The sequence below is a fragment of the Pseudophryne corroboree genome, chromosome 8 (genome assembly GCF_028390025.1).
Source record: "Pseudophryne corroboree isolate aPseCor3 chromosome 8, aPseCor3.hap2, whole genome shotgun sequence".
In the NCBI taxonomy this organism is placed as follows: Eukaryota; Metazoa; Chordata; class Amphibia; order Anura; family Myobatrachidae; genus Pseudophryne; species Pseudophryne corroboree.
The window spans coordinates 346,059,171-346,081,977 of record NC_086451.1 but is presented as its reverse complement, the minus strand read 5'-3'; the positions used below and the strand labels follow the sequence as shown (position 1 = coordinate 346,081,977).

Below are 22,807 nucleotides of genomic sequence, written 5' to 3'. Positions count from 1 at the left end.
TCCTGTTTTGTTTATACAACATAAGGGTGGGTGGGAGGGCCCAAGGACAATTCCATCTTGCACCTCTTTTTTCTTTTCTTTTTCTTTGCATCATGTGCTGATTGGGGAGGGTTTTTTGGAAGGGACATCCTGCGTGACACTGCAGTGCCACTCCTAAATGGGCCCGGTGTTTGTGTCGGCCACTAGGGTCGCTAATCTTACTCACACAGTCAGCTACCTCATTGCGCCTCTTTTTTTCTTTGCGTCATGTGCTGTTTGGGGAGGGTTTTTTGGAAGGGACATCCTGCGTGACACTGCAGTGCCACTCCTAGATGGGCCCGGTGTTTGTGTCGGCCACTAGGGTCGCTAATCTTACTCACACAGCTACCTCATTGCGCCTCTTTTTTTCTTTGCGTCATGTGCTGTTTGGGGAGGGTTTTTTGGAAGGGACATCCTGCGTGACACTGCAGTGCCACTCCTAGATGGGCCCGGTGTTTGTGTCGGCCACTAGGGTCGCTAATCTTACTCACACAGCTACCTCATTGCGCCTCTTTTTTTCTTTGCGTCATGTGCTGTTTGGGGAGGGTTTTTTGGAAGGGCCATCCTGCGTGACACTGCAGTGCCACTCCTAGATGGGCCCGGTGTTTGTGTCGGCCACTAGGGTCGCTAATCTTACTCACACAGCTACCTCATTGCGCCTCTTTTTTTCTTTGCGTCATGTGCTGTTTGGGGAGGGTTTTTTGGAAGGGACATCCTGCGTGACACTGCAGTGCCACTCCTAGATGGGCCCGGTGTTTGTGTCGGCCACTAGGGTCGCTTATCTTACTCACACAGCGACCTCGGTGCAAATTTTAGGACTAAAAATAATATTGTGAGGTGTGAGGTATTCAGAATAGACTGAAAATGAGTGTAAATTATGGTTTTTGAGGTTAATAATACTTTGGGATCAAAATGACCCCCAAATTCTATGATTTAAGCTGTTTTTTAGTGTTTTTTGAAAAAAACACCCGAATCCAAAACACACCCGAATCCGACAAAAAAAATTCGGTGAGGTTTTGCCAAAACGCGTTCGAACCCAAAACACGGCCGCGGAACCGAACCCAAAACCAAAACACAAAACCCGAAAAATTTCAGGCGCTCATCTCTAAACTATATACATGTACTGCAGAGAGTCCGCACTTGGGACGGGCTCCCAGCATCCACTACGGACTACGAGAAATAGAATTACCGGTGAGTAAATTCTTATTTTCTCTGACGTCCTAGTGGATGCTGGGTACTCCGTAAGGACCATGGGGATTATACCAAAGCTCCCAAACGGGCGGGAGAGTGCGGATGACTCTGCAGCACCGAATGAGCAAACTCAAGGTCCTCCTCAGCCAGGGTATCAAACTTGTAGAATTTTGCAAAAGTGTTTGAACCCGACCAAGTAGCAGCTCGGCAAAGTTGTAAAGCCGAGACCCCTCGGGCAGCCGCCCAAGAAGAGCCCACCTTCCTCATGGAATGGGCTTTTACTGATTTAGGATGCGGCAGTCCAGCCGCAGAATGTGCAAGCTGAATCGTGCTACAGATCCAGCGAGCAATAGTCTGCTTTGAAGCAGGAGCACCCAGCTTGTTGGGTGCATGCAGGATAAATAGCGAGTCAGTTTTTCTGACTCTAGCCGTCCTGGAAACATAAAGTTTCAGGGCCCGGACTACGTCCAGCAACTTGGAATCCTCCAAGTCCCTAGTAGCCGCAGGCACCACAATAGGTTGGTTCAAATGAAACGATGATACCACCTTAGGGAGAAATTGGGGACGAGTCCTCCATTCTGCCCTTTCCATATGGAAGATCAGATATGGGCTTTTACATGACAAAGCCGCCAATTCTGACACACGCCTAGTCCAAGCTAAGGCCAAAAGCATGACCACTTTCCACGTGAGATATTTTAGCTCCATGGTCTTAAGTGGCTCAAACCAGTGGGATTTTAGGAATCCAACACACGTTAAGATCCCAAGGTGCCACTGGAGGCACAAAAGGGGCTGAATATGCAGCACCCCTGTAACAACGTCCGAACTTCAGGCAGTGAAGCCAGTTCTTTTTGAGAGAAAAAGGGATAGGGCCGAAATCTTGGCCTTTATGGATCTTATTTTAGGCCCATAGTCACTCCTGACTGTAGGAAGTGCAGGAATCGACCCCCCTGGAATTCCTCTGTAGGGCCTTCCCGGTCACACACCAAGCAACCTATTTTCGCCATATACAGTGAAAAAGTCTTGCTGTCACGTCTTTCCTAGCCTTTATCAGCGTAGGAATAACTGTATCCGGAATGCCCTTTTCCGCTAGGATCCGGCGTTCAACCGCCATGCCGTCCAACGCAGCCGCGGTAAGTCTTGGATCAGACAGGGTCCCTGTTGCAACATGTCCTGACTGAGAGGCAGAGGCCATGGGTCCTCTGAGAGCATTTCTTGCAGTTCCGGGTACCGAGTCCTTCTTGGCCAATCCGGAGCAAAGAATATTGTTCACACTCCTCCGTTTATTACAATTCTCAGCCCTTGGGTCTAAGAGGAAGAGGAGGGAATATATAGACCGACTGGAACACCCACGGTGTTACTAATGCGACCACAGCTATCGCCTGAGAGTCCCTTGACCCAGCGTAAAACCTTTTTTATCTTTTTATTGAGGTGGGACGCCATGTAGTCCACCTGAGGCAGTTTCCATCAATTTGCAAAACTGCGTGAAGACTTCCTGATGAAGTCACCACTTTCCCGGGTGGAGGTCGTGTCCACTCCCGGAATGAACACTGCTGACCGTGCGCTTACTTGATTCTCCGCCCAGCGAAGAATTCTGGTGGCTTCTACCCTCGCCAGCCTGCTCCTTGTGCCGCCCTGGCGGTTTACATGAGCCCCTGCGGTCTGACTGGATCAGAACCGGTTGGTCGCGAAGCAGGAACTCCGCTTGACTTAGGGCGTTGTATATGGCCCTTAGTTCCAGGATATTGATGTGAAGGCAAGTCTGTTGGCTTGACCACAAACCTTGGAATTTTCTTCCCTGTGTAACTGCCCCCCACCCTCGGAGGCTTGCATCCGTGGTCACCAGGACCCAGTCCTGAATGCCGAATCTGCGGCCCTCGAGAAGGTGAGCACTCCGCAGCCACCACAGTAGAGACACCCTGGCCCTTGGGGATAGGGTGATTAACCGATGCATCTGAAGATGTGATCCGGACCACTTGTCCAGTAAGTTCCATTGTCCTTGCATGGAACCAGCCGAAGGGGATGGCCTCGTACGATGCCATCATCCTTCCCAGGACTCGAGTGCAGTGAAGCACTGACACCTGTTTTGGTTTTCAATAGATTCCTGACCAGTGTCATGAGCTCCTGAGCTCTCTCTATCGGGAAATAAACCCTCTTCTGGTCTGTGTCTAGGATCATGCCTAGGCGAGGCAGATGAGCTGTAGGAACCAACTGCGACTTCGGAATATATAGAATCCAGTCGTGTTGCCGTTTCACTTCCAGAGAAGGTGATACGCTGTCCAGCAACTGCTCTCTTGATTTCGCTTTTATGAGGAGATCATCCAAGTATGTGATAATAGTGACACCTTGCTTCCGCAGGAGCACCATCATATCCGCCATTACCTTGGTGAAATTGGTAATGACAATCCCGTACCGCAATTCTGAGGTACGCCTGATGAGGTGGATAAATGGGGACACGAAGGTATGCATCCCTTATGTCCCGATTCATTTCAGGCTTGCAATGACCGCTCTTAGCGATTCCATCTTGAACCTGAACCTTTTCAGGTATATGTTCAGGGATTTTAATTCAATATGGGTCTAACCGAACCGTCTGGTTTCGGGATTATAACATGGTCGAATAATAACACCCTCTTGTTGAAGGAGGGGACCCTTGACCACCACCTGTTGAAGATACAATTTACGAATTGCAGTTAACATTGGCTCCCTCTCTTGGGGGGAAGCCCGCCGGGTCCTCGGTAAGGGGGCATCTTCTCACAGTCCAGCCTGTATCCCTGCGATACAATTTCTATTGCCCAGGGATCTAACAGGGAGTGAACCCACTTGTGGCTGAACTTACGAAGGCGTGTCCCCACCGGGCCTAGCTCCGCCTGTGGAGCCCCAGCGACATGCGGTGGATTTTTGTAGAGGCCGGGGAGGACTTCTGTTCCTGGGGACTAGCTGTGTTGTACAGCTTCTTTCCTCTGCCCCCGGCTCTGACAAGAAAGGACGCACCTCAGACTTTCTTGTTTCTTTATTCGAAAAGCTGCATTTAATAATGTCGTGCTTTCCTAGGCTGTGCAGGAATATAAGGCAAAATATCAGAATTACCAGCTATAGCTGTGGAGACCAGGCCCGAGAACCTTTCTCCACACAATCCTCAGCCTTCCATATGCCTCTTAAGTCGGCATCATCTGTCCAATGTATATTCTACAGGACACGTCAAGCAGAAATCGACATAGCTTTTGTCTCTAGGACCCAGTATACTCATGTCCCTTTGGGCATGCTTTATAATTATATATCTATCACTTAAGACAGCATCTTAAAATATTTATATGCATACTAGGGTCTCAATCTCTGCTGATAAGGTACCTGTCCACGCTGCCACAGCGCTATAAACCCATGCCGACACAATCGCCGGTCTGGGTAGTATACTAGAATGTGCACACTATCTGCAGGATCCCTGAGAATAGCTAGTGCAAACAGGACACCCAAGGGGAAGATTCTCAACACATCCTGGCCCTAGTGGGGAAAGGATACAGCCTGAGAATTCTCTTGTGGGAAGCTGCCGTCTCTTGTCTGGAGATTCCCGCTCTTTTTCCTCATGAGAGGAGGGAAATTTACCTCAGCATTCTTCCCCTTAACATGTGTACTCTCGTGTCAGGGACAGATGAGTCATCAGTGATATGCAAAACATCTTTTATTCCAATAATCATATATTGAATATCTTTTAGCCCTCTTGGCTGTAACTTTGCATTATCGTAGTCGACAGTGGAGTTAAACTCTGTGTCGATACTTTGTTATTTTGGATAGTGAACACAGAGAGACTCTGAAGGACTCTGTGACATAGGGACAGACCAGGGAAGATTTCCTTTCTGTTCCCTAACCTTTTGTGCAATAATTTAACCTCAGCACTTACACATATCCAAACAGGTGTCAGCGTTGTTGACGGAGACACCCTCCCACACACTTATCCGCTCTATCACCTCCTTAGAGGAGCCTTTTACCTCAGACATGTCGACACACGCGTACCGACACACCACACACACAGGGGATGCTCTATTTGAAGACAGTTCCCCCACCAGGCCCTTTGGAGAGACAGAGAGAGAGTATGCCAGCACACACCACAGCGCTATATAATACAGGGATGTACACTATACTGACTGATTTTTCCCCTATAGCGCTTATATATACAGTTTTGCGCCTAAATTTATGTGCCCCCCCCCCCTCTCTTTTTTACCCTTTGTGTACCAGGATACTGCAGGGGAGAGCCTGGGGAGCTTCCTTCCAGCTGAGCTGTGAAGAGAAAATGGCGTCGGTGTGCTGAGGAAGAAGGCCTGGCCCCCTCAGCGGCGGGCTCCTGTCCTTTTATGTACTTTAATGGCGGGGGTTAATGCACATATACAGTTTATCAGACTGTATTATGTGCTTTTCGCCAAGTAAGGTAATCTAATTGCTGCCCAGGGCGCCCCCCCCCAGCGCCCTGCACCCATCAGTGACCGGAGTGTGTGGTGTGCTAAGGAGCAATGGCGCACAGCTGCAGTGCTGTGCGCTACCTTAATGAAGACCGGAGTCTTCAGCCGCCGATTTTCAACTTCTCTTCGTTCTTCTGGCTCTGCAAGGGGGACGGCGGCGCGGCTCCGGGACCGGACGACAGAGGACTGGGCCTGTGTTCGATCCCTCTGGAGCTAATGGTGTCCAGTAGCCTTAGAAGCCCAAGCTAGCTGCAAGCAGGTAGGTTCGCTTCTCTCCCCTCAGTCCCACGTAGCAGTGAGTCTGTTGCCAGCAGATCTCACTGAAAATAAAAAACCTAACAAATACTTTCTTTTCTAGGAAGCTCAGGAGAGCCCCTAGGGTGCATCCAGCTCTGGCCGGGCACAGATACTAACTGAGGTCTGGAGGAGGGGCATAGAGGGAGGAGCCAGTGCACACCAGATATAGTACCTAATCTTTCTTTTAAGAGTGCCCAGTCTCCTGCGGAGCCCGTCTATACCCCATGGTCCTTACAGAGTACCCAGCATCCACTAGGACGTCAGAGAAAAGCAGCTGAGGAGCCGAGAGTGTGGGATGGTGGGTAAAGAACACCAGGGCAGCATCTTCTTTACACAGTGCAGCCTGTGTAAATGTCTTGGGCCCCCTCCTGGACTTTACCTCCCAGCTCCTGAAATAGCGCCACTGTCAGGTAAAATATCCAGGGCACATAAGGCATAACATGACCATAAAAGCTGGTTAATCCCACTGAATATTACTGGTCATTATGAGTCATAAAGTGAAGAAAAAAATGTACCGTATTGGCAATCCATCTCAAAGCAGCCAAATTTCCCCCAAACAATTCTCCTTTACAGATGACTTTATGTGATATTCAGCTAAGAAACATAGAGTTTGAAGGCAGATAAGAACCATTTGGCCCACCTAATCTACTCTACTACATGTACATACACACTATGGTTAACTTTTTGTTGGGAGCCAATTCACCTACCAGTATATACCCAAAGAAGAAACCAGTGTACCCGAAGGAAACCCACGCAAGTATGGGGAGAATATACAAACTCCACACAGTTAGCGCCATGGTGGGAATCGAGCCCATGACCTTAGTGCTGTGAGGCAGTAATGCTGACCATTACACCGTTTGTGCTGCCCTATGTCTGCTGTATTTAAAGAAATAGGTACTACATTATATATACTGTATGCATAGATTTACTTTTTTTTTTAATGCAGGATGTAACATTGCAACAATACAAGTTCTGGTAATATTATATGAATAGTGTAAGTTCACTGATTTGAAACGGTCTGCTAGATCAATGAACCTGATGAAAGATGACTTCCAACTTGGCAATGCTGAAATACCTGTCTTATACACCTCCATCACGCCATCAAATTCACCTCGATCACTGTATTCACCTCCAACACTCTGCTCATCAGGAAGATTGAGGAAAATAATAACACCTACAAATACTGTACAAACATTTTGTAATACATCTATTTTACCTGGTATAAAACGTAGCTGATTCCTTATTCTTAAACCGCTCTTTCCTGAACCATCTTCACAATCATCTTCATCATCACAATCACCGCTTTGTGATTCCTCCTCTTCTGCAATTTTATCAATGTTTTTCCGTCTTTGCGTTGACATTCCTTTTAACAGCTAAAGGCAAAGGGAGTCACATAAGGGAATATTCCAAAACTAACACAGAAACACTATATAACATTATTGGCACAGGTAGGTAATACAGTATGTGGCTTTTCAGCACTTGTGGAACTACAAGTCCCAGAAAATTGTGAAAATGTTAGCACATGCTTGGACTTGTAGTTCCACAAAGGCATGTTCGTACCGCACTGTTGCTCATGTTAACTATAGGCAAAATAAATTAAACAGTAACATATATCTCAGCAGTAATCAATATTACTGCTACGCAATACAAAGAACTCTAGTGTCCTACCAAGCTTACAGCCTGTGTCGCAATGTCCACAGTACGGGAATATGAAAGGACTTGCCGAAGGTCAGGGAGCAGCTGTCTCCAGGATTAGATCTGGACTCTTCAGGACAAGTGCCATGACTTTGAAATGTAAGTGGCTTCAGTCATCAAACCACCTTTGAAAAGGGAATACACATCCTAATCTGACAGTGGCCAACTCTCTAGTGGTTTAAAACTAGAACAGTATAAACAAGAGATAGGCGGTTAGAAATAGCTACTGCACATTGCATGTCTCCTAAACATCAAGGGCTCAACTTCATTCAGTTCAAAATTCAAGATGGGGGAGGTGCCAGAGTTTTGGATGACAGAGATTCCACTTATGGCTGGCAGAATCAGCGTCCAAAAAGATCAAACAAGGGAGCAGCACTGGTATCTCATCATACTTCAGATAGATGAGCACAGAATGCATGACGCATGTTACATGTACAAAGCCTAAGCAAAACCTTCTTGCCAAAATAGATTTTTGTACAATTCTGATCTGTAAATTGAGGGATACTTTTACAGCGTATATCATGTGAATAGGTGCGGCATATTTCTTAAGTACATAATGACAGGCACAATTAGCACCTTAACTGGTAAACTTAATGGGATCAAGTAAGAATGATAATATAACTATGTGCCCGCTCTCTGCATTTCATGTAGGGCAAATGTCAATTATTATTCACCTAGGACAGGGGTGGCCAGACTTTTGGAGTCAGCGATCTACTTTGAAAGCTGAAAAGCTTTTGTGATCTACCTAGGTGGAATAAGGGGCATGGCATAACAAAAAAGTGGGCATGGTATAACATAAAGTGGGCGTGGTATAACAAAAAAAGGGACGTAGTCTTGCTGCACAGAGTGTAATGACTATCTCGCACGAAATAACACATTAGCCCCCACAGGTAAAAACCTAAAACACATATGCCCCCACAGTGCCAGATACACATATGCCCCCACAGTGCCATGTGCCCACAGTGCCAGATATGACCCCACAGTGCCAGATACAGATATGCCCCCACAGTGCCATGTGCCCACAGTGCCAGATATGATCCCACAGTGCCAGATATGACCCCACAGTGCCAGAAATGACCCCACAGTGCCAGATACAGATATGCCCCCACAGTGCCAGATATGCCCCCACAGTGCCAGATATGACCCCACAGTGCCAGATATGACCCCACAGTGCCAGATACAGATATGCCCCCACAGTGCTAGATATGCCCCCACAGTGCCAGATTACAGATATGCCCCCACAGTGCCAGATATGACCCCACAGTGCCAGATATGACCACACAGTGCCAGATACAGATATGCTCCCACAGTGCCATGTGCCCACAGTGCTAGATATGCCTCCACAGTGCCAGATTACAGATATGCCCCCTGTGCCATGTGCCCACAGTGCCAGATATGACCCCACAGTGCCAGATACAGATATGCCCCCACAGTGCCATGTGCCCACAGTGCTAGATATGCTCCCACAGTGCCAGATTACAGATATGCCCCCACTGTGCCATGTGCCCACAGTGCCAGATATGCCCCCACAGTGCCATGTGCCCACAGTGCTAGATATGCCCCCACAGTGCCAGATTACAGATATGCCCCCACTGTGCCATGTGCCCACAGTACCAGATATGCCCCCATAGTACTGCTCACCGTGCTGTGTGTGGAGAGATCAGAGCGTGCTTCTCCTGCCTGCCGCCCTGCCTCTCAGTCTGGTCTCCGGCGGTGACGGCAGCGTGTATATCTCAAATCAGGCGCCGGTCCGCGAGCTCTGATTGGCGAACGAACCGGCGCCTGATTTGAGCTATAAACTCCGCCGTCACTGCCGGAGACCAGACTGAGGGGCAGGGCGGGCGGCAGGCAGGAGAGGCGCGGCTTCGGGTGGATGGGAGGCGGATCGCGATCGACTGGTCGCATGTCCGCGATCAACCAGTCGATCGCGATCGACTGTTTGGTCACCCCTGACCTAGGACATATACATGTGCACAGTCACATTATGCGGAACTGGCCCCACTGTGGGGGTCATTCCGAGTTGATCACTCGCTGCCGTTTTTCGCAGCGCAGCGATCAGTTAATAAAACGGCAAAACTGCGCATGTGTATGCACCGCAATGCGCACGCGCGGCATATGGGTGCAAAGAGCATCGTGGTTTTGCACAGGTTCTAGCGACGCTTTCATTCGCACAGCCGATCGCAAGGAGATTGACAGGAAGAGGGCGTTTGAGGGTGCCAACTGACCGTTTTCTGGGAGTGTTTGAAAAAACACAGGCGTGGTCGGGCATTTGCTGGGCGGGTATCTGACGTCATTACAGTGTCACGTCGCAGCAATCATCGCACAGAATAAGTAACTACAGGGCTGGTCTTGTTTTGCACAAAATGTGTTTGCATGCTGCACAGGTGTTCGCACTCCTGCAAAGCGAAAATGCACTCCCCTGTGGGCGGCGACTATGCGTTTGCAAGGCTGCTAAAAACTACTAGCGAGCGAACAACTCGGAATGACCCCCTGTATTCTTACTTTTGCAGGGTTGTGGGTTCAGTTTTAAATTGGTAAAAAAGTAAAAACCTTACTTTCCATTCCAGCCTACTATAACGTTAGGATAATTGATCTAATTTTATATACTCTGCTCCTTTTTTTTCTCCAAAAATACTGCTTGTGAGCCTAACTTATTGTATTTATTATGTGTCTGTTTATATAGTGCCAGCATACAGTGCAGCACTTTACAATTGAAAAGGAAATTGATCCATAAAACAGGGCTGGGTATTAATAATCACACATTTACAGCGCCATGAAAAGGGTGGTAGCCTCTATTCAATCACAGTCCAATTTACTCACGTGTTAACCCATAGTATCTGGGATAAGTTCAAAGACCAATGGGTTACCAGCTTTGCAGCACCTGAGGCTCAAACAGAAATCCAATTTGACTGCAGCCTGCGGTAATTGAAGAGCTCAGACAGATCAATAACCAGATCAATAACCACGGCTATGTGAATTTGGCCGACAGAGGTTCCACAAACAAAGTATTGTATGTATTTAATGAATCATGAGAGTGTAGCAGGGGTAGTCTGGCCATCTGGCACTTTAGGCAAATGCCAGAAGGGCCGATGGGCTGGGTCCAGCATAAAAGCCTGCCCGAGGCCACACAAGAGAGATGGGGGCTAGCCAAGCAGCTCTGGCTCCCGTCGCTCTGCTAAGCCACCCGGCATGCAGAGAGATGGGGCATGCTGCAAGGCCACGCCCCCATGAGACGTGACCACTCTCGCACGAGGTGAGAACACAATTCCTTTTCGTGTGCGTAAACTAGAATGCCATGGCTGTTTTAGAGCCCCAGTCCTTCTGTCAAAGTCAAAAATATTACATAGAGAGAACATACAAACCACACACACATTTAAGTCGCTATACTTGCAAATATGCGCAGCGAGCACAGCAATATATGGAAACACACGCATTTGCTCGGACATGCTACGGAGATTGATTCAGCGCTTGTTTCATACAGTACATGGTTATAATAATGTCAAGCACCAGACATCATGGAGATTTAGAATTGGCTGATGAATTGATGTCATGAATACGTATCATTTGAACAGAACCAGATGTGCCCATCATGTTTGGTATTGAAGCAAGCAGAATGATGTGTGGGTTAGTTTGATGCTGGTTGTGAAGTTGTGGGACATTGCAGCGGATAGATATGATTATATGTATAAAAGCTAAGATCACATTGTTAGAACAATGGATGATCAAGACAACCCTTTACTAAGTTTTAAGGGCTGAACCTGATTAGCATATACAAAGGAGAGAGAAAGACCCCTCCCCTAGGAACAGACACCGAGGAGAGTAGTTCCTGTCTGGGGGAGGTGAGGGTCAGTGTTGTTGGTTGCCTCAGAGAGCAGATGTGATGTGGCTGCACTCAGAACAGAGGTCTCAGAAGCATGGCTGGATCATCGCCAGGCATCAAAGGCTAAGTACCATAATCTCAATATCTCATGGCTGATTGGCATAGAGTAGTTTTAAATGTGTGTTTTGTGGTGGGGTAGTTGTGGAATGATGGGTAAGCATAGAGTGGTTGGTTTGGAGAAACAAATGGCTTGGGGATGGTGAGGCTTGCGCAGCTGTGTGATTGTAACTTGTTTGTGCTGAATACTCTGTGAAGTCTGTGATGAAGTGGAACATTAGACAACCTGTAGCATAGCATTTGTGGTATTTGTTTGCCTATGGAGATTTAATAAGATGGTTCTAGGAAGTTGGATTGAAATTGTGAAAGGTGATTTAGATTGTTTGGAATTGTAAAATCAGAACATATGCATTGTTTTGAGGCTTGGACATTTTGGAATAAAATGGAGTCTTGTGTTTTCTGCTATGTGATTGTGGTGTAGTAGAGAGTGCCATGTGTTTGGACCTGCAAATCTAAAATGGCTGCTGCCGGGTATTTTCCCCTCCCCCTTTCAGCCATGTGGTGTAGTCTTTGGAATCAAGTGGAGTTTTCCCAAAATGGAGTCTAGCTTCTGCCCCATGCGGCATTGTAGGGACAATTGTGTTGCTGGGTGTTGTGTATATAGGGACAGGCAGCATGGGTAAGCTCAAGTACTTTCTAAACAAAGATTCTCAGCATTGACTGACTGCGCAGCGATTGTTCCTCCCATGTGTAAGCTTTCTCTGCAATCATATTTGTCTTCTTGTTATTGTGAGCCATTTCTTTCTCTCTCTCTCTTCTCCTCTTCCCCTCTTATTTTCCCTTAAACGTAATTGTATCGTATTGTATTTCCCGTGTAGTTATCTGGTTAGGTAGTCTATGTTATATTGTAGTGTATGACTTGTATTGTGTCAAATTCTTTTGCAAGTATATCATTCATAATATATATTTAGGCGTTGGACCCTAAGCACGGTATCTGTGTATTTCTTATAGTATTAAGTAATCTCAGAGCGTCAGTGACGCTCGAACAGCTTTAAAGGTAATAAGGTTATACTGTGTTGCATCTACACTCTCCCACTACACAGAGGTTTACAGTATAAGTACATTCCTTAAGGTATAGTTAAGGGAGTACCCTTGCGGTACTTTTTACGCCAATTGCGTACTGTGTTCTTTAACCTTTAACGTGTTTTTAATAGGACAAATATTATAGACATTGTCAATTGGCGGACTCGTCCTCCGGGATTCACATATCTGCACTAGGTAACTTCAGCAGACATTATCAGGTCAGCAAAGGGCGGAGAAGGTAGAAAGTAGCATCCCTCGTTAAACCGTTTGGAGGTCGGGGATACTGCAGTGCTGACCAGTTAAGCGTCTGCTTCGCTTAGTAAAGGGTGCTGAAGGAATCCGGGAACCGGAGGTAAGAACAACACACGCAGATTGGATGGTTTATCTGTTTAAGTAGGTTTAATGCTCAAATTGTATGTTTTAACCAGGGATGCCTCCCTAGCCACCATGTACGTCACTTACACGCATGTACCTCACGAGTACTCGACTTTTCTTGTGGTTCAACCTTAAAAATTGTAAAAACAAACACTCACTCACCGCATATACACTTTTGTTTCTATTTCTATTTCTGCGCAGAAATAGAAATAGAAACAAAAGTGTATATGCGGTGAGTGAGTGTTTGTTTTTACAATTTTTAAGGTTGAACCACAAGAAAAGTCGAGTACTCGTGAGGTACATGCGTGTAAGTGACGTACATGGTGGCTAGGGAGGCATCCCTGGTTAAAACATACAATTTGAGCATTAGAGTGTAGCAGACCAGGAGGTCATACTGTAACAGACCAGGAGGTCATAGCAGACCAGCAGGTTCAGGTACAGCAGACAAGGAAGTCCGCTATACAGTCCACAGGCACAACACCAAGAAAGGGTTGGTGCAACACCCATATAGGCCATACAAGCTCTTGCTGAAGGAATTCGCAGCCGCAATTTTCGATTCCACTGGTCGCCCCGTACATAAGATTAGTTGCTTATGTGCTGAACGACTGTACCGCACGTAATTGTGTACATTAGTAAACCTGACCGGTACTATTTGTGTACGAAGGTCACAAACGCTATTTGTACATTCTAACGTGATTTGTGTAATTTTTTTATTTTAAGGGAAGTTCGCTGCTCACTCAGGAACTATCCAGCAACCAATAGTTACTGGAAAGAGTAAGTGTTCTTCGGAGCACCCTCACAGGTTCCAGTAAATAGAGGTTCAGGTCGCAGGGGCCCTAGGTCGAGTACGCCAGCACCATATCGGTGTGATCAGGTCGTATTGGTCGGCGTGGGCGAGTGAGTGGGGTACTCGGTAAACCGCCACCGTCAGCCTATTTTGGACATTTGGTTTGCGTAAGGGTTGGCTGGATAAAGCAACACTTTCGAACTATGGGGGCCACTTGTTCAGGTAGGGGGCGATCAACCTCGGTTCGGGTTGATTCAGTGAACCGACCAATTGGGTCGGCAAGGTATGTAATGTGTGAGAAATACGGAAGTCACACAGAAAGTTTATGTGATGAATGGGAGAGAATGACTAGACATGACGGGGAGAAATACCCAAGAGTAGGTAGCTTCAGCACAGAAGTGTTAACGAATTTAAGGAGAAGGATATGTCTCATTAAATCAGCAAAGAGACGAATCAAGCATTATGATTGTTTGCAGTTATGGCAACAGGAAAGTGAAATGCAAAGAAATGTAACTTACATACCTAACTTTCATCTTGAGAGGAGAGACATGGCAATGGAGAGGATTATGGTTGCAGAGAAATGGCACAATGTTGTATGATAAAAATGCACTTAGTAACTGTATTAAGAACGAAAGTAACAAATGTAATAATGTTTATAAAAATAAATGTATAAAAATCACAAATGTTAACCTGTGCAAGTCGCACCCCATGTTAAACTTCCCTCAGGATTACCAACAAGAAAGTGAGCCCAGAACGATGTCGGCATCTCTTCCAGCAGCCAGCCTACAAGACATCCAGATGGACGCGACCAAATTGGTAAAGGCAATAATCAAACCCCTTAACGGAGGGTCAGGTGAGGTCGTGTCCACAGGTACGTACAATGTTTTATATCACGCACAAACAAATGTACCCCATATTGTACGACCAAAACAAGGTGATGTAATTGAGTTTAGTCCTGTCAGGGTGATCACAGTCCCCAATGGGAAGACTGACGATCAGGGAATCATTCCCGTCAAGGACAGTGCAATGCGCCATCCCTGGTCCCGGACAGAATTGAGATCAATCATGTCTGATTTCCCAGATCCTAGGAAAGATCTAAGTGTATGATCAAAGATTCACAGAAGGTATATCAACGCCCTAGACAACGACATAATCATGATATCCAAGGAAGCAGGGAAGCACAGGGAAAGCGGTTGATGGTGATGAGCATCCGAGCGTTTGAGGAGGCATCAAATCAACCAAAACCTCAGGTCACTGACACTTGGAAGAAGCCCCGGGTTTGTTATCATTGTAGAAGAGAAGGGCATTATGCCAGCAACTGTAATAACCCACATAAAGTCAGACCCCCTAGACCAAGAAATGAGCAAAATTATAATACACACAATTATAATCAGGGATCATATAGGAAGAATTTTGGGCCACACCCATGATATGTGGTCAGGAAAGGTGATCATTAGGACTGATGGTAAGCCTGAGGTAACGGTTAACAAATAGGGAGGTCATTCACTGAAGACACAGGAATGACCAGGTGAAACGTTGTAAATGTATTTGTGAAAATGTTTTTTTTCTTTCTCTCTCTCTCTCCCCATCTCTGACGATTATTGGTAAGAACTCAAACATTGCATATCCGCTTGGTCTTTGCAGAAGTCTACCAAACCCCAGCATGACCTATCCGCATCAATGTATCCTGGCCAGATACAGAAAGTGGAGTATGGTGCTGGGGGGAGGGACGGCGCAAAGAAACCATTGGACATGTAGATATGACAGCCTGACGATCTGACAATGTTTTAAAAATGTTTGAAAAATGTTTGAAAAATGTTTTTTTTTCTCTTTTCCTATTGTATTGTTGGTTATTGGAGATTTATGTAATATATATGCATATGAAGTGTTCTCTCTCTCTTTTTTTTTTTTTTTTTTTTTTCTCTCTTCTCACTCATGTTTTCATGTTTTAAAGATGGTATGTCACACATCAGTTAGACAAATGGTAATGCAAGATTTTTGCTCCTTACAGAGAGATCGCTGATTTGAAAGAATATTGCATCACCGGAATGTTCGTTTAGAAGACTGAGAGACAGCACCTTTTGAGATGACGACAGAACAAGAAGAACAACAAGACTAGAGAACTAATCATCGTAACAAGTTTCTCTCCCCCTCAAACTGATTTTCTGTACCCCATTACAAATTTCTTCTTTTCTCCTCCTGTAAGATGGACTTGCCCCAAGAGACTGTGATAAGGATTTTCCTGTTGACCATGATGTTGACCAGAGCAGTCTGTTTCGGTGAGAGTATCAGTGAGGTCGTGAAAGGATCCAGAAAGGTCCTGATGATAAAGATGGAGGTGTAAATTTCCAATAGCAACCCAATCACCAAGCAAAGGCGAGTACCGGAAACGATCTAGCAGCCATGTTATTTGTAAACATTTTTCTTTTAAGGATTATTAGATACAGAAAACTGTATCTGTAGGCTCTGTAACAACGTAGTTGAGGATGGGTGCATTAAGAAATGCCAATCCAGTTTTAATATCCATACGGACCGGCATCCATTGAGTGACTATCACTCCTTAGTGGGTAATGTGTTAAATAAAACAGATTGTTGGGTATGCTCTCAAGCACCTCAAGGTCATAGCAAATCAGGGCTAGTACCATTTCCTTTAACGGTAGGGGAGGTACTTGAGCTAAAGGGTGGGAGGCCGGTGGACAGGAGGTTTAATATCTCCAGCCCTCCTAGTTTGAAGCTCCACCAATACCATGTGGATAGGTCCCTATTAGGTTTTAACATCTCCAATCCCCGAAAGCCGGGAAATTGGGAAGTGTCATGGAGTAACCAAACCATGACCTTTTCGCATAGAGCAGATAGAAAGCCTACAGATACAGAGCTTATACGCCACATAGCCAGTAGAGGAAAATCTTTCCGATATAGGTATACCTTAGGAAATAGGATTACGAGAGTTGGAGAGGTATCACTAGGATACTGTGCACATATCGTACAAACTGATACGTGTACTAAGCAGATGGGAGAATTAGGATTAGGAGATTTCACATGGAAGATGTGTAACATGGTTATGTCCTACTCCGTCCCATATGTTCTCCCCGATGATGCATATTTCATATGCGGGAGGAAGGCGTATAAGTGGCTTGCCCCAAACTCTGAAGGATTGTGTTATATTGGAAAAAGTACTACCTGAGGTAATGAGTCTAAGGAGTGAGGAAACTGTAATCCCAATGGACTTGATTTATGACCCAACGGTAGAAACAATGATGTAATGAAAATGCGATTATACGGTCCGTTTCTTTCACCTGTTTTTCCGTTTTCCTCCAAGGTAAAAAGACCCACTTGGACGAGGAATTTGATGAGCCGATATACAGACAACAGATGGATTAAAGAAGAAGTTTTGACAACCTTATACACAGATTTTTGATGAACTATGCCATGGATCCCCAGTTTCCCTAGAAATTTTAAAATTACGCTAGCCCAACACTTTTGTAAATCTATGGACATTGACAGCTTTTGCTCGCACCTTATGGGCAAAAGCACAAAGAAGACTGCAACCAACAGACACCGAACAAGACTTCAACCGATAAATGTACATTAACCTGACATAGAATACCACTGCATTTACCATAAGTGTTCTTTATCTTCATTTCTACAACCCTCAGGTAGTGACACACATAGTCGATAGGGAATACAGGCACAGATATCAGCAATCACATATTCCCCCATTCATGTATCATCAACTAAAATGTGCTCCCCCATTTTGTTGCAACCAAAAGCCGAAACGAGCTCGGTAGAGTTTGACAGCCCATCCACAGACCCTTAATACGGGATAAGAAGGAATTCAAATGTATACTTCGCAATACCTCGAAGCTTGATTTAAAACACGTACGGCACGATGATACATGACCCCCCAAACAAGGATTCATACATACATACTTCTGCTATCTCACTAGGTCATACCTTTTTCCCACCTTCTTCTCTCCTCCCTTACCCAATCATAGAAATGTATTTACATATGACATATATTTTTCTCTTTTTGAAATGTTTTAGGAAGTGGCAGTTATTGGTGACTGCCAAAGGGTGGACTGTCAAAGTCAAAAATATTACATAGAGAGAACATACAAACCACACACACATTTAAGTCGCTATACTTGCAAATATGCGCAGCGAGCACAGCAATATATGGAAACACACGCATTTGCTCGGACATGCTACGGAGATGGATTCGGCGCTTGTTTCATACAGTACATGGTTATAATAATGTCAAGCACCAGACATCATGGAGATTTAGAATTGGCTGATGAATTGATGTCATGAATACGTATCATTTGAACAGAACCAGATGTGCCCATCATGTTTGGTATTGAAGCAAGCAGAATGATGTGTGGGTTAGTTTGATGCTGGTTGTGAAGTTGTGGGACATTGCAGCGGATAGATATGATTATATGTATAAAAGCTAAGATCACATTGTTAGAACAATGGATGATCAAGACAACCCTTTACTAAGTTTTAAGGGCTGAACCTGATTAGCATATACAAAGGAGAGAGAAAGACCCCTCCCCTAGGAACAGACACCGAGGAGAGTAGTTCCTGTCTGGGGGAGGTGAGGGTCAGTGTTGTTGGTTGCCTCAGAGAGCAGATGTGATGTGGCTGCACTCAGAACAGAGGTCTCAGAAGCATGGCTGGATCATCGCCAGGCATCAAAGGCTAAGTACCATAATCTCAATATCTCATGGCTGATTGGCATAGAGTAGTTTTAAATGTGTGTTTTGTGGTGGGGTAGTTGTGGAATGATGGGTAAGCATAGAGTGGTTGGTTTGGAGAAACAAATGGCTTGGGGATGGTGAGGCTTGCGCAGCTGTGTGATTGTAACTTGTTTGTGCTGAATACTCTGTGAAGTCTGTGATGAAGTGGAACATTAGACAACCTGTAGCATAGCATTTGTGGTATTTGTTTGCCTATGGAGATTTAATAAGATGGTTCTAGGAAGTTGGATTGAAATTGTGAAAGGTGATTTAGATTGTTTGGAATTGTAAAATCAGAACATATGCATTGTTTTGAGGCTTGGACATTTTGGAATAAAATGGAGTCTTGTGTTTTCTGCTATGTGATTGTGGTGTAGTAGAGAGTGCCATGTGTTTGGACCTGCAAATCTAAAATGGCTGCTGCCGGGTATTTTCCCCTCCCCCTTTCAGCCATGTGGTGTAGTCTTTGGAATCAAGTGGAGTTTTCCCAAAATGGAGTCTAGCTTCTGCCCCATGCGGCATTGTAGGGACAATTGTGTTGCTGGGTGTTGTGTATATAGGGACAGGCAGCATGGGTAAGCTCAAGTACTTTCTAAACAAAGATTCTCAGCATTGACTGACTGCGCAGCGATTGTTCCTCACATGTGTAAGCTTTCTCTGCAATCATATTTGTCTTCTTGTTATTGTGAGCCATTTCTTTCTCTCTCTCTCTTCTCCTCTTCCCCTCTTATTTTCCCTTAAACGTAATTGTATTGTATTGTATTTCCCGTGTAGTTATCTGGTTAGGTAGTCTATGTTATATTGTAGTGTATGACTTGTATTGTGTTAAATTCTTTTGCAAGTATATCATTCATAATATATATTTAGGCGTTGGACCCTGAGCACGGTATCTGTGTATTTCTTATAGTATTAAGTAATCTCAGAGCGTCAGTGACGCTCGAACAGCTTTAAAGGTAATAAGGTTATACTGTGTTGCATCTACACTCTCCCACTACACAGAGGTTTACAGTATAAGTACATTCCTTAAGGTATAGTTAAGGGAGTACCCTTGCGGTACTTTTTACGCCAATTGCGTACTGTGTTCTTTAACCTTTAACATGTTTTTAATAGGACAAATATTATAGACATTGTCACTTCCCTGTAGTGAAAGGTTCATTGGGACTGTGATTTATTTATGTCACAATTGTATATTTAAATGTGTTTAATACGTTGGTAGTATTGTGTTTAGCAATCATACCTGCCTGGTTTTTCAATGGTGGCAGGAGGTCAAGGTTGGAGCTACATGGGGCGCAGTTGCTCTATCTGCACAATGTCACTATTCAACTCATTGTGCAGTGGTGGAGGAGCCACAACTACATGATTCACAGCGAACTGTATCATCCATTACACCGGGGAAGCCAGTGTGATCTGGGAGGCTGGTCTAGTCTCTCAAATGTATGGGAGAATTCACCAACATTTTTGAAGCTTTCCAGAATGCAAGTATGCTATAAAGGTATCCAGATGATAAGTCGACAGTTAAATTGTCAACGTAACACCGGTCGACACAGCATATAGTCGACATGATTTTTATAAAAAATTTTATAACTTTTTCATACTTTACCATCCACGTGGACTACAACTGAGAGCAGTAACCTGGCCGACGTATGGCGTGCGAAACAAGCCATGCGAGGGTACGTGATGCCCTAACTGGGGGTCCACCAGTTCCATGTCAACCTTTTGACCATGTCGATCTTGTGCTTGTTGACCATTTAGTGTCGACCTAGACATTGTTGAACTTCTGACTGTCGACCCTTTGATCCATAACTGCATATAAGGTGCCTGGTTGATGCAAAAGGTACAGCGGCCATTGTAAGAATATGTCAAGGCCACATCTCCATCACTTCCAAAGACACATTAAAAGACTATGCAGCTCCACACTAAACATGACAAACCCATGTAAATGTACTCTCTGCCTCTTGCATGTACTGTATGTGTAAGGAGAGGCACTAAAGTGCACCTATCCTGCATGAAGCAAGGAGACTACGGATCCATTCTTATCATTACAATTCCACCCAGGGCAGTCCAGCCCACAAATCCATACACTTCCCTTAAAGACAGACACACTTGCGCAAGACTAGGCACATAAATAAAACCGCACTTGAGTTATGAGCACACTGGTTTTTCTAGGTCATAAATTAGCTATTCTAAGACATTAGTAGTTTAAACCAGTTGCTAGCTAGCCATGGTCTCAGCTAAACTATGTTTAAGGGATATTTTGGAGCTTTTTAATTTCTATGAACCTAAAAAATATGTCCTCACATTTTTATGTTTGTTTTATATTTGTTTATGTTTTATTACAAGTATCATTTGCTAATTATTATTAACTTTCCTACTGCAGCGTTTATTTGTAGTTTACCTTATGCTTGTGTTCTAGTCCTGGATAGTTCAGAATCAGGAAACATAAAGCACAGAAGTCATCTCATTCATACCATTAATGAACATGCATGTGGCCATACAGTCAGAGTGACTGTTAAGTTTCTACTTTGTTGCAGCATTATGCAAAGCAGCTACTGTATATCCTTGCTCTGCAGAGAAGCTGCTACATTTATACTGTTTCTCAATCTCAAAATAGCAGAAAGAAATATTAATAAAATATTTGGAAAGCAGAAGGGCCTTTTTCTTTAATACCCTTTTCAGACAGAAAATTAAATTACTAGGTGAAGCAGTTCCACCCGGTAATTTCATGAAACACACGGGTCCTTTTTCTGTGTGAAATGGTCAACCCGTGTTGTAATTCCCGGGACTTCGACCCTGGAATTTACCAGGGTCGGAGACACGGGAATTATGACACAGGTTGACCCTTTCACACAGACAAAATACGCGTGTTGATCTGCAAATTACCGGGTTGAAATTCTCGACCCGGTAATTTGCATGTCTGTGTGAAAGGGGGTGCTCAGGCAGGTTCGGCAAAACAACCCGGAACTGAAGTGCTGAGTAATTGCCGGGACTTTCAGACTTTTCTGTCTGAAAAAGGTATAAGGCAGGATATTTGGTTTGGAGAAATAGTGAACTGTCCTACCATTAACCCTGCCATTATTATATTTTTTTTACCTTATTTATTATTAACAAACAAATTCTCATCTGCTTCATAACTTCAGCAAATGTTCTTTTAGGCATTATACAGTATACAAGTATCAGTGCACACAACAATTGCACAGCATATGTGACCCCTGCCCTAGTGTGGTATCCGGACTATATATCTACACTAAAAAGGTCGACAGTCAATAGGTCTACCACTAATGGTAGACATGCATTTGGTCGACAGGGTCAAAAGGTCAAACCTGCTGTTTTCATCTAAAAAATATTTCCAGGATCAGACCCTTTCTGACCCAGGATGCTACTAAGACCCTTATCCACTCACTGGTCATCTCCAGACTGGACTACTGTAATCTCCTCCTGACTGGCATTCCTGAAAAAATAAGATTTTAAACCTACCGGTAAATCTTTTTCTTGTAGTCCGTAGAGGATGCTGGGGACTCCGTAAGGACCATGGGGATAGACGGGCTCCGCAGGAAACATGGGCACTTTAAGAAAGACTTTAGGTATGGGTGTGTACTGGCTCCTCCCTCTATGCCCCTCCTCCAGACCTCAGTTAGAGAAACTGTGACCAGAGGAGACAGACAGTACGAGGAAAGGATTTTTGTTAAACCAAGGGCAAGATTCATACCAGCCCACACCATTCACACCGTATAACTTGTGATAAACTAACCAGTTAACAGTATGAAAAAACAACATAGCATCAATCGGAGACCGATGAAAACTATAACATAACCTTTATGTAAGCAAAACTATATACAGGTACACCACCGATTTTCCGGCATCCTCGGTTCCAGTGCCGTGCCGGATTATCAATTTTGCCGGATTAACGGTGGAAACTAATTTTGCACCTTCAGAACATTTCTAAAGCAATAAATAGTAAAATATATGCTACAGTATAATATTAATTAATGAATAAACACAGTAGTGTATGCAAAACTGTTTATAAGCAAAACAGGTATCAGGTATGTTTTGAACAACCATTAACAGTTAAGTGAAACAGTCACTACAAGGAACGTACTAAACCTCATGCAAAATGACACTAACTCTTACCCTCCCACAGCCCAACTCCCACTACAACCTACCCTATACCTTCCACAGCCCAACTCTAAACCTTCCACAGCCCAACAACCTACCCTATACCTTCCACAGCCCAACTCTAAACCTTCCACAGCCCAACTCTAAACCTTCCACAGCCCAACTCTAAACCTTCCACAGCCCA

The 22,807-nt window shown here is 44.7% G+C and overlaps 1 protein-coding gene across 4 annotated transcripts in view; it reads right to left on the bottom strand.

The window, feature by feature from the left end:
* GPC3 (glypican 3) overlaps positions 1–22,807 on the bottom strand; it is a 1,559,491-nt gene that overhangs the window by 424,980 nt on the left and 1,111,704 nt on the right. For all 4 annotated transcript variants that reach the window (XM_063937475.1, XM_063937478.1, XM_063937476.1 and 1 more), the window contains exon 7: positions 7,171–7,327. In XM_063937475.1, coding sequence (XP_063793545.1) covers positions 7,171–7,327 — 157 coding nt within the window. The remainder of the gene's footprint in view (positions 1–7,170; positions 7,328–22,807) is intronic.